The sequence below is a fragment of the Ceratotherium simum genome, chromosome X, assembly GCF_057802395.1.
Source record: "Ceratotherium simum simum isolate JZ-2026a chromosome X, ASM5780239v1, whole genome shotgun sequence".
Classification (NCBI taxonomy): Eukaryota; Metazoa; Chordata; class Mammalia; order Perissodactyla; family Rhinocerotidae; genus Ceratotherium; species Ceratotherium simum.
The window spans coordinates 109,902,658-109,914,291 of NC_141940.1; the positions used below are offsets into that span (position 1 = coordinate 109,902,658).

General features: G+C 38.7%; 1 protein-coding gene across 2 annotated transcripts in view; it reads left to right on the forward strand.

Moving 5' to 3' along the window:
- The window catches only part of APOO (apolipoprotein O), a 54,417-nt gene extending 43,078 nt beyond the window's left edge, over window positions 1-11,339 (forward strand). For both annotated transcript variants that reach the window (XM_004435203.3, XM_087427253.1), the window contains 2 exons: window positions 6,680-6,745; window positions 11,078-11,339. In XM_004435203.3, the coding sequence (XP_004435260.1) occupies window positions 6,680-6,715 (36 nt within the window). In that variant the 3' untranslated portion in view covers window positions 6,716-6,745; window positions 11,078-11,339. The remainder of the gene's footprint in view (window positions 1-6,679; window positions 6,746-11,077) is intronic.
- The last annotated feature ends 295 nt before the right edge of the window (window positions 11,340-11,634 follow it).

Here is an 11,634-nt window from a genome sequence, read left to right on the forward strand (position 1 = left end):
ATCACAGTCCTCTCCCTCTGTCCCAAAATGCCTGCCATCCTGACTTTTATAGTAATAACTTCCTTGCTTTTTTTATGGCTTTATCACCTAAGTGTTTATCCCTGTCACTAGTCTTGCCCATTATTATTTCTGACTTCATATGCCTTTTAAGTCTTTTTTTTTTTTTTTTTTTTTTTGCCTTTTAAGTCACAGGTTCCCCTTCCATGCTTTTATTTTCCTTACAATGTATCTGTTAAAAGAACCTGCCATGTTGGACCTCTTGCGTTTCCAACAGTTTGAGTTTTGCTGATTGCTCACTTACTGTGTGGTTGAACATGTTCCTCTCTTTGCATTTCCTGCAGATTGGTAGCTAGATCCAGAAGCTGCTTAGTCGGGTTCATGTTTGATCTCATTGGCAAGGCTGTAGGTCTTTGTAGGCTCATAAGTCTGGATTTTTGCTTTGCTATTTTGGTGTTTGTGGCTGTTGATGCTCAATGTCCAGACCCATTGATTCACTGGGGGTTGGAAAATGGTGATATTCTACTTCTGTCATTTCATTTTCACATGTTAGCTGGAATACTTTAATAAAGAACCATTTCCCCATATCTGCTATTTAGTTACCCAGTTATAGGAAAGACAGGATAAATGCTTGATTTTTTTCTCTTATTTTTCTGGTTTTCAAAATAGTGAATTGGTTCTCTCTCATCCTCAGAAGGTCACCAATTTTTAAAATATCGTTATGAATTTGTAGATTTAAACATATTTGGATTTGAATGCTTTGTAATTCTTATCTTTATTAAAGTTCAAATTATCCCATTTTGGCTAGTAGAAGTTGGCTCTGAGTCCTTTTGACATGACCCAAGTAGTCTGTGATAGTTTCTTCACTGTCTGGCATGTCAAAATGGTCCCAGAATTTCTCATTGTTTTTTTTTTTTTCTTTTTTTTTTTTTTTTTTTTAAAGATTTTATTTTTTCCCCCCAAAGCCCCAGTGGATAGTTGTGTGTCGTAGCTGCACATCCTTCTAGTTGCTGTATGTGGGACTCGGCCTCAGGATGAACGGAGAAGTGGTGCCTCGATGCGCACCCGGGATCCGAACCCGGGCCGCCAGCATAGCAGCGCGCGCACTTAACCACCAAGCCACAGGGCCGGCCCTTTTTTTTTTTTTTTTTTAAAGATTTTTCTCATTGTTTTTTAATGTACATTTCCTTGATAACTAATGAGGTTGAGCATCTTTTCACATGTCTGTTGGTTTCTTCTTCTTGAAATGCCTACTCATGTCTTTTGGCCATTTTGTGTATGGATCATTTGTCCCTTTCTTAATGATTTATAAGGGTTCTTTATTTTTTTTCTAGATACTAATATTTTTGGTCGCATGTTTGCAGGTGTCTTCTCCCAGTTTGAGGCTTATCTTTTCAGTTTTGGTGTCTTTTGATGATCAGAAGTTCTTAATGTAGTAGATTTATTGATCTTTTCCATTATGGTTTTCACTTTTTGACTCTAGGACCTTAATAAAAGCATGAAACTATTTATTGATTATCCACTGCTAGTCTGAAGCCCTTTCAGAATAGTCCCAGCCCAAGGTCTGAGTATCAGAGATGGAGACCAGTTGTGGGTGTCAGGCCCCAGAGTCACAGATGGCTCATTTGGAGTTGTCCTGTAATTAGCCAAACATAGCAATGTGTCTCAATAAACGTCATGTTTAGTTTTCACTAGGTTTTTAAAAAATGTAGCAAGTTACTATCAAAGAACTGTAGAATGACTGCTAAAGGCCAACAATAACTAAAAAGAAAATCTTAATAATTCTTTAAAGGGCAATAAAATACATAAAGAAATATAAACCTGTTACTAACATGAAAACTGAGCAGAACTTCTGAAGCTGAGCTTTTAATAGTTGTGTTCAGGCCCTTGCTGGCTCAGCAGGAAAATGAAAGGGAAGCAGCAGCCACCACCCTGAGTAAATATGCCCTGCTTTCTCTTCCTCCATTCAAAATTCCTCAGCTTTCTAAACACACTCAAGTTTAGCCATAAGTTATTTGATTTAAAAATGATCGTCTTTGAAATAAGCCAGTCACAGAAGGAGAAATACTGCATGAGTCCACTTATATGAAGTATCTAAAATAGTCAAACTCACCAAAGCAGAGAGTAGAATGGTGGTTGCCAGGGGCTGGGGGGAGGGGGAAATGGGGAGTTGTTATTCAATGAGTGTAATGTGCCAGTTAGACAAGATGAGTAAGTTCTAGAGATGTGCTGTGCAACATCGTTCCTATAGTCAACATTACTATATCATACACTTAAAAATTTGTCAGGAAGGTAGATCTCATGTTAAGTGTTCTTACCATAATAAAATAAAAATAAGGACAATGTGGTGGGTTTTCGGTAAAGCTAAATTTGTTCTGAATTTGTGCCCTTTCTAGTTCTTGCTATTTAAAATTTTAAGAAATAAAGGTACTAGGCAATGATTTTTCTTTTTTTTAAGCATCGTTACTTAGCAAAATAAAAACTTAGAAATCCTGGAAAAAAAAACCAAAAACAAAAGATCATCTCCTTTTTCGAGAGGCATACACTTCTGGTATGAGAAAAGGTGGACCAGGCAGGATGCAGCATGGCCTGGTGGCCAAGAGAGTGGACTCCACGGTGGGCGTGCCAGACTCTCCCCCACCCCCTTGTAAGCCTTGAAACCTTGGGAAATTGCTCCAGTGCCCTGGGAAATGGGGGTGTTTTGAGGATTAAATGAGTTTATATGTGTGAGAAACGCATAAAATGGACAGACCCCAGCAGGTGATAGTCATGATAGATGTCATGTGACACTGCACATTTTCGTTTCTGCCTGAGAAGATAACATTTTCGGATGGAAAATGGAGCCATAAGGCTTATAACCAGTAGTTAAGAGCCCTCCTGTCAGTGTTTTAGTTTCCTATTGCTACCATAACAAACGGCCATACATTTACTGGCTGAAAGTCATACAGATTTATTAGCTTAGACTCTGTAGGTCAGAAGTCGGCTACTAAATCAAAGTGTCAGCAGGGCAGCATTCCTTTCTGGAGGCTCCTGGAGAATCGGTTCCCTGCTCATTCAGGTTGTTGACAGAATTCAGTTCCTTACGATTGTAGGACCAAAGTCTGTTTTGCTGGCTGTTAGCTGAGGGCTGTTCCCAGCTTCTAGAGGCTGCAGCATTCCTTGGCTCACAGCCTTCTTCCTCCATCTTCAAAGCCAGGCACTGCAAGTCAAGTCCTTTTCATATTCCATTTCTCTGACGCCATCTTCTGCCTCCCTCTTAGACTGTAGGAACCCATGTGATTCTATTGGGCTCACTCAGATAATCCAAAATAATCTCCCTATTGTAAGATCAGCTGAATAACAATCTTAATTCCAATGTCACCTTAATTCTCCTTTGCCATGTAAGATAACACAGTCACAGGTTCCAGGATTAGGATGCAGGCACCTTTAGGGGGCCGTTATTCTGCTTACCACATCCAGTGAACTGGTATTTCATTGGTGTCTTTAACAGGTCATTTATCCTTACCTTTTATTTCCTCATCAAAAAAGTTAAGTGAGGGCCGGCCCCGTGGCTTAGCGGGTAAGTGCACGCGCTCCGCTACTGGCAACTGGGGTTCGGATCCCGGGCGCGCACCGAGGCACCGCTCCTCCGGCCATGCTGAGGCCGCGTCCCACATACAGCAACTAGAAGGATGTGCAACATACAACTATCTACTGGGGCTTTGGGGAGAAAAAGGAGGAGGATTGGCAATAGATGTTAGCTCAGAGCCGGTCTTCCTCAGCAAAAAGAGGAGCATTAGCATGGATGTTAGCTCAGGGCTAATCTTCCTCACACACACAAAAAAAGTTAAGTGATCTACCATATAGGATGGGTAGGTAATGTTTATTGAGTGCTTGCTGTGAGCTTGGCCCTGGGCACTAAACTCTGCTCACGAAGAGTCTGTTAGGCAGGTTCTATTATTAGCTCCATTTTACAAGTGAGGAAACTGCATTTTGAAGAAGTTAAGTAATCGATCAAAATAATTCCACTGGTGAGGGGCTCAGATGTTTCAGTGGACTGCTATACCTCAAAGGTTTGCCTGGAAATCCCCCTTCACATGGCAGTGCATTCTTATTAGACATAAATATTTTGATTAAAACAAATGTTTCAATTTTGCCAATAGAAATTATCATTCATGTTTGTGGACATGGTGAGAAAATAAATTTTCTACTATAGCCTAGCCAAGTTGACACATAAAACTAACCATTATAGTGCTGTTTAGCTTATTTCTCTAGCCCTGTGCAGTCCAATATGGCAACCACTAGCTATTGAGTACTTGAAATGTAGTTAATCTGAATTGAGGTGTGCTGTAAGCATAAACTCATGCCAAATTTAGAAGACATGATTACAAATAAAAAGAATCTAAACTATGTCATTATTTTTATATTGATTGATTTTTATATTAATTGTATGTTGAAATAATAGTATCTTAGATATGTTGGGTTAAATAAAATTTATTAATTACTAAAAAAACTAACAAAAACGAATATGTATTAAAATTAGATTATAAGGAGAATGGTTGAGTTAGAAAATATTTTAAATAAAACTATTTGTCTGAAAATGCAAAAAAAATTAATTTCTGGCATGTGCTAAATCACGAACTGCCTTTTGAAGTCAGAATGTTGTTTTTTCTGAGATCATGGTGATCTCTGCCAAGAGAGATCTGATATGTAACAGGGTGGATGGGCTCAATATTTCTTTAGTGAGATATTTGACTGTCGTGTTTTGTTATACTATAAGTAATATGTAACCAAACAAGAAAAATTTCCTAGCAACAGAGTTGTTTTCCTCAACCAGAAGAATGTTTTTATGTGCTCATTTTCTTAATGTCCAAAAGATAAAAAAACTTATGAATTTAGCATATAAGATGCTAAATTTTTGATATTGAGATGCTGGTGAGTATAGATAGCAGAATATATAAGCATATCACTAGAAGTACATGACAAGCATTATGTTAAGGTAATTCAGACCTAAAATATATTTAACTAGGTAGAGAACCACATGGTTTTTATGACAGACCCAGTTGTTGGACATGGTTATCTCACTTACCTTCATAAGCCTCTTTTTATCTCTTCTTGTTCTTCATTAATTACATACCCAAACTTTTTTGTTTTTACGCTTATCAGATCTCTGGATTCTACCCCATTCTATTTCTCTATTCAACAAGTGTTTGAATACTGTGTGCTAGAAGGTCCTGGGGATATTGTGCCCTCCTGAAGCTTATATATTAGTGAAGGATTCAAACATGAATGAAAGAATTACACAAATCAGAAAGCACGTGGGTGCTATGAATGTGAATAAAAGGTTCTCATCTAAACCGAAGGGCAGCAGACAGGGGACAGGGGAAAGCCTTGATCTACAGGGTGAATAGCCTTTAGCCAGGCAAAAATTGGGATTGACCAGTCTAGGTCAAGAGATACGTTTTGCAAGGGTCTCATCCCAGGAAAGAACTTGGCGAGTTGGAAGAGCAGCAGCAAGAAGCCCTCTGGAGCTGTGTTTATGTGTGTGTATATGTGTGTGTGAAAGTGGCTCTGGAAGAAGAGAGTAAGGCACACAGGCACTGATCTCTGCAGAGCTCTGTTCAGAGCAGTGTTGTTTGATGATCCACCAAGCAATATATATGGCCTTGTTCCCCAGAACTCCATCATCAAGTGGATGTGGTCTGTAGATAGGGTGACCATATGATTTATCATCCAAACCAGGATATTTTTGAGAGTGAAAGGAGGCACTAGTATTTATGCTGGGACAATGGGTATAAACCAGCATATCTCAGACAAGCCAGGATGTGAGATCACCGTGCTTAGAGACCAGTTCTCAACCACTCCAGTAAGCCTGAAGTTGCCTAGAAACCATGCTCTGAAATTACAGGGTTAGTCACGTGTTCTGCTTTCTCGCTTTCCCCTCCTTCACCCATGGATAACTCTGAGAGAAGGCTACCAGGAGAACCCGCACCAAGCCTAGACCACAGAATCACAGCCCCATTGCCCACTCAACTGCAGCCTAGCGTTTTGCAGATCACCATCTCATGAAAGCTCAGATCCTTGATGTACATCAGGTCTTATTAACGTGTTTTCAGAATTAAAGTCTTAAAAAGATATAGGAAAGAAAGTAAGGCCTTAAACATTTTAGCACGTGAACTTTTCCCACTAGAAACTTGCCTACATCACTTCTCATGGATGGCATGACCTAATTATATGTTTCCAGATGGAGCCAGGCAGAATGAGTGTGGTTTGATTATAACCTCTTTCAGAGTAAGCATGTTTTGTGATTTGGCCCCTATGGTAGATGATGCACAGGGTGGAGTTACCTACACAAAGCATTCTCGTAGGTGTAAAACCCTCCTTAACAATGACAGTGGCATGAAGTAGTAATGAAATCTTTTCACTATTGATTTGATTTTTTATAGGATCAACTGTTTGGCCAAATCTGTGTAGTGAAGATTAATGGGGCCTTATTTCCTGCTCTCCTCTGTGCCTAAATCACTCTGTACAGCAGAGCCCTCAAGGAGCCTAGTAATTCCTTCAGTTTACTGAGAAATGGGTCACTTTGCATTATAATAATATTTAATGTTTGTATTCAGCCAAATACTAAAGATGAGCACTTTGAGTTGTTCCACTATTTCTTTTCAAACTGCATTAATATTCTTACTTTTTGTTTTATAAGCCAGGAAATGTGAAGAATTCCCCTGGAAATAAGTAGAATACTCCATGCTCTGCCCATTTTAATCAGGTAAAGAACAAGAAAACTCTGTGGTTATTTTTAACATTGTTAACACCAGCTGAAATGACTTGTCTTTAATTAATTTAATTTAATTAATTACTGTAGTTTCAACTCTATGTGGATGATATTTCATTCCATCTTTAATTTCTGGGCTTAAGTGCCATGACTTATTTAATTGTGTTTGTTCCTGAGCAGTACCTGAGTTTTTTACGTAAGCTAGAACTCAACACTTGGTATTTGTCTACAAAACTATTTCAAACAGTTGAAAAATGCCATTATTCCTTAGGTTTTTTTTTTTCAAACAACACTTCACTATAGTAAGCACACTTGTATTCATCTAATAGTCATTCAATAAACATTTGTTGAATGACCGTTGTAGAGAAGCTCAAGATTATATAGAGATATTATCATAAGTGTCATAGAGGATTCATAGATGTAATTATTCTTTCTTTAAAGATTGAGTAACCTGAGGCCAGCCTGATGGCATAGTGGTTAAGTTCACACCTCTGCTTCATAGGCCTGGGGTTCACAGGTTTGGATCCCAGGTGCGGACCTACGCACTGCTTATCAAGCCATGCTGTGGCGGCATCCCACATATAAAGTAGAGGAAGATGGGCACAGATGTTAGCTCAGGGCCAGTCTTCCTCAGCAAAAAGAGGAGGATTGGCCCAGATGTTAACTCAGGGCTCATCTTCCTCACCAAAAAAAAAAAAAAAAAAAAGATTGAGTAACCTGAGGCTAGAGAAATTTAGGATGATATCAGATGAAGTCAGAAAATCAGTGTGGGGCCGGCCCCGTGGCTTAGTGGTTAAGTGAGCGCGCTCCACTACTGGCGACCCGGGTTTGGATCCCGGGCTCGCACCGACGCGCTGCTTCTCTGGCCATGCTGAGGCCGTGTCCCACATACAGCAACTAGAAGGATGTGCAGCTATGACACACAGCTATCTACTGGGGCTTTGGGGGGAAAAAATAAATAAATAAAATCTTTAAAAAAAAAAAAAAAAAAAGAAAATCAGTGTGATTTCTTCTGGTCTTATACGCAGTTCACCGTTTATTTTCATTCATTTGTTCAATATTTACTCATTGAGTACCTGCTTAGTACAAAACACTAGTTATATTAATATTATTTTGTGTGTATATTAAAAATTGTATAATAGCACTTGTGATTTCCTGGTAATTAGATTATATTGAATTTGGAAACAATCTAAATATTCAGCTACAGGAACATAGCTTAATTATGGTATATCCTTAAAGAGGAACGGTATTATCTTTCAATAATATTTAAATTGCTTGGGAACATGTGCACAATTATTGGGTTTTTTTTAATTTTATTTATTTATTTTTCCCCCAAAGCCCCAGTAGATAGTTGTATGTCATAGTTGCACATCCTTCTATTTGCTGTATGTGGGACACAGCCTCAGCATGGTGCGTTGGTGCGCGCCCGGGATCCAAACCCGGGCCACCAGCAGCGGAGCGCGCACACTTAACCGCTAAGCCACGGGGCCAGCCCCACGATTATTGTTAAATGGGAAAAAAAGGGTAGTATGATAGAGTTTTGGAGAGGATACTGACCAGGAAATAAAACAAAAAATTTAAGTATATATCTTGGGATAGTAGGATTTGGGATGATTTTTATATTTTTTCTTATGTATAACTTTCTATATTTAAATTTTTTCTGCAATGAACGTGAATTTTCTTTTAATAAAATTTTTTTTGTGTGTGTGAGGAAGATCAGCCCTGAGCTAACATCCATGCCAATCCTCCTCTTTTTGCTGAGGAAGACTGGCCCTGGGCTAACATCTGTGCCCATCTTCCTCCACTTTATGTGGGACACCGCCACAGCATGGCCTGACAAGCGGTGCCTCGATGCGCCCCCCGGGATCCGAACCCGGGCCGTCAGCATCAGAGCGCATACACTTATCTGCTACGCCATGGAGCCAGCCCCTATAATAAAATTTTTTTAAAAAAATCATTGGTACATTCATTGTAAATCATCGCTGCTATTTAAAATTCATGAAAGCCCTGGGTTTGGGATTTTCTTTCTCAAGCTGTCTCCATATTTTTGGAGACCCAGCAAGTCTTAGAATTTGAGAGGGTTCATCTGGCCCAACCCCCAGCCTCAAACATAAATCCCCTGTAGCCCTGTGTGTTCCCACTTTTCACCTCCGCTGATGGGAAATGCACCCCACAGGGCAGCCATCTTTGGGCAGTTCTGATTTTTAGGAAGCTGTTTCTTATACTAAGCAAAAATATGTTTCCTTGTAACTCCTACACAATCAATGGTCCTGATCCTGCCTTAAGGGTCACAGAAAACAAATCCAGATCCTCTTGCACATTGCAGCCCTTCATGTGGAAACCCCAAGTCAGTAGTTCTCAAATTTTATTATACAAACAAATTACCTGGGAAGCTTGTTAAAAGGCAGAGGCCTAGGCCCCACCCAGAATTGGCATCTCTGGAGAGTAGGGCCAGATGTGCAATGGATGTACTATTGGAGGAGAGTCTATAGGGTGAGCAGCCAGGAAGCCACATGTGTTTTCCAGAGACTTTACATTTAATATGGTTATATTCCTCTACAGGGACAATGAGACATGGAATAAAGGGAAACTATATAAATATCCATTTGATTTTTCAAAAATATTCTGGGCCAGAGTTCGTCTTACTGTATACACAACCTTAGGTTCATCTTTTATTTTTTTTAGATCTCTATTGGAGATGTAGTTTTTAATTATAAAAGTGACGCATATTTGTTGTGAAGAAATTTTTTTAGATAAATATTTTTAAAGCTTGTTTTGTCCTCTACTACTTTCCCAGAGTTAATTTCTGTTAATAGTTTGGTATATCATTCCAGACTTTTTTCTCTGTGTGTAAATGTAGGGGTGGCCTGGGGAGGGGTACACCCACCCCCCCGACACACATGCATCTATACATGCTTTTGGTTTTTTTACAAGAATGAGATCATATTTCATATATTGTTTTGCAAGTACACTGAAAGCTCCATGAGGGCACATCTTGTGATTTTATTGTCACACCTAAAGAAATTAACACTAATTCCTTCATATCATCTAATATCCAGACAATGTGCAGATTTCCCTGATTGTCTCATGAATAACTTTTTAGAGTTGGTTTGTTTGAATCAGGATCCAAACAAGATGTGCCCATTGCATTTGAATGATAGGTCTCTTAAGTCCCTTTTAAACTGTAATACTTCCTTCTCCCTCATTTTTCCCTTCCCATTTATTTGTTGAAAAACCAGGCTTATTTGTCCTTTAGAATCTCCCATGTTCTGGCTGTGGCTGAGTGCCACATTTAGTGTCATTCTGTTTATGTCTTGGTTCCTCTCGTCTCTGCTTTTCCCATAAACTGATAGTTGGATCTGAAGTCTTAGTTAGATTTAAGTTCAATTTTTTTGGTAAGAATACTTCATAGACAGTGCTAGGTTTACCTGTGTTGAATGAATGAATGAACTTGCCTTTTTTCACTTAATATATTGTGTACATCTTTCCCTGTCGATGCTTAAAGATCTGTCTCATTCCTTCTCTAGCTGCTTAATAATTTCCTAGTATGGACTACCATGATCTATGGAATCCTTATTAATATGGGTTGTTTTCAGTTTGTAGTTTTTAACAATGCAGTAAATCTGTTGACTTCTTAGAGAAGTCCAAAACAGATTAATAAACTGAGACAGAAAAGGTGAGCTGGTGGTTTACTTGTTTAATTTAAGAATTTTCGTTTTTATATTAAAAGATCAAGTGAGTAGTCACTGGCCTTTAAAATATTTATAAACCTCTAATTGCCAGGTAGAGTCATTACATATTAGGAAAAAAACAATCTGGAGAAGAGTCAGTTTGTCTTTGGTGTGTCTTTGAAGTATTTTTGGATTGACGTGTGTTTCATTCCAGAAAAGAATGAGGGGATGATGTGAGGAAAGGTATATGTCAGACTGACAATGATATAGTCACGCTCTCCTCCAGCAGATGGTTGGAAATGTAGTTGTTTGGTTTGCAGAAGGGGAGAGATGTGGTGTGTGCTGTGCCATTTAGGCATTTATTTTTTGTGTATTCATCCATCCATCTGTTTAATTATGCTCAGATACACAGCCAGTTGAAAATAGGAATGTAGTATTGATGAAACACAAAACTTTTCTGGTTTTCAGTTTACCCTTCTATAAAATGGTAATAATTACAGTTTTCTCTGTCTCATTATGATTCTCATGGTCATATAATGATAATGTTTGATATGGTTTCTCTATTTAAACCTAAAGACTTTTCAAAATGCCAAAATTTAGAGTTGTTTTTATTTTTTTCTGGCACAGTTTACTTATGTTTTTCTTTTTCTTTCAGTTATAGGTAAACATTGGAAACTCCATACAGTAAACCAGTATTTCTACAGAAAAATGGCAGAGAAGTCAGTACTGAATGTAGTCAATTGGCTTTCTTCTCCGGGAAAAACTACACTAGGCCTCTTTGTTATCTTGGGTGATGCCATACCACAAGTGGACTAATCTGAAATGCTTTCACCTAGAGATCATGTACAAGCCTTAGAACTCCTCGTTCTCATGTTGCTATTTATGTACATAATTAAAATTCCAAGTTAAAAAAAAGTTGTCCTTGTTTTTCTGATATTATTGAGTGACAGTTTAAGTGTATCTAGTGCCTGTGTGCATGTATGTGTGATGTGTATGTGTGGTGTGTGTCTCTGAGTATGTGTGTGTGTGTGTGTGTGTGTGTGTGTGTGTGTGTGTGTGTGTGTGAAAGAAGTCCAAGCCCCACAACAGAGTCGAGTTGAAAAGAGTGGCTCTGGAGCTGAGAGATCATGCTTCGTTAGCTAGCACAAGGAACGAAACTTGTAAGTAACAGTTTGCCTGACACTGATTAGAAGACATACAAAAGAAAACAGT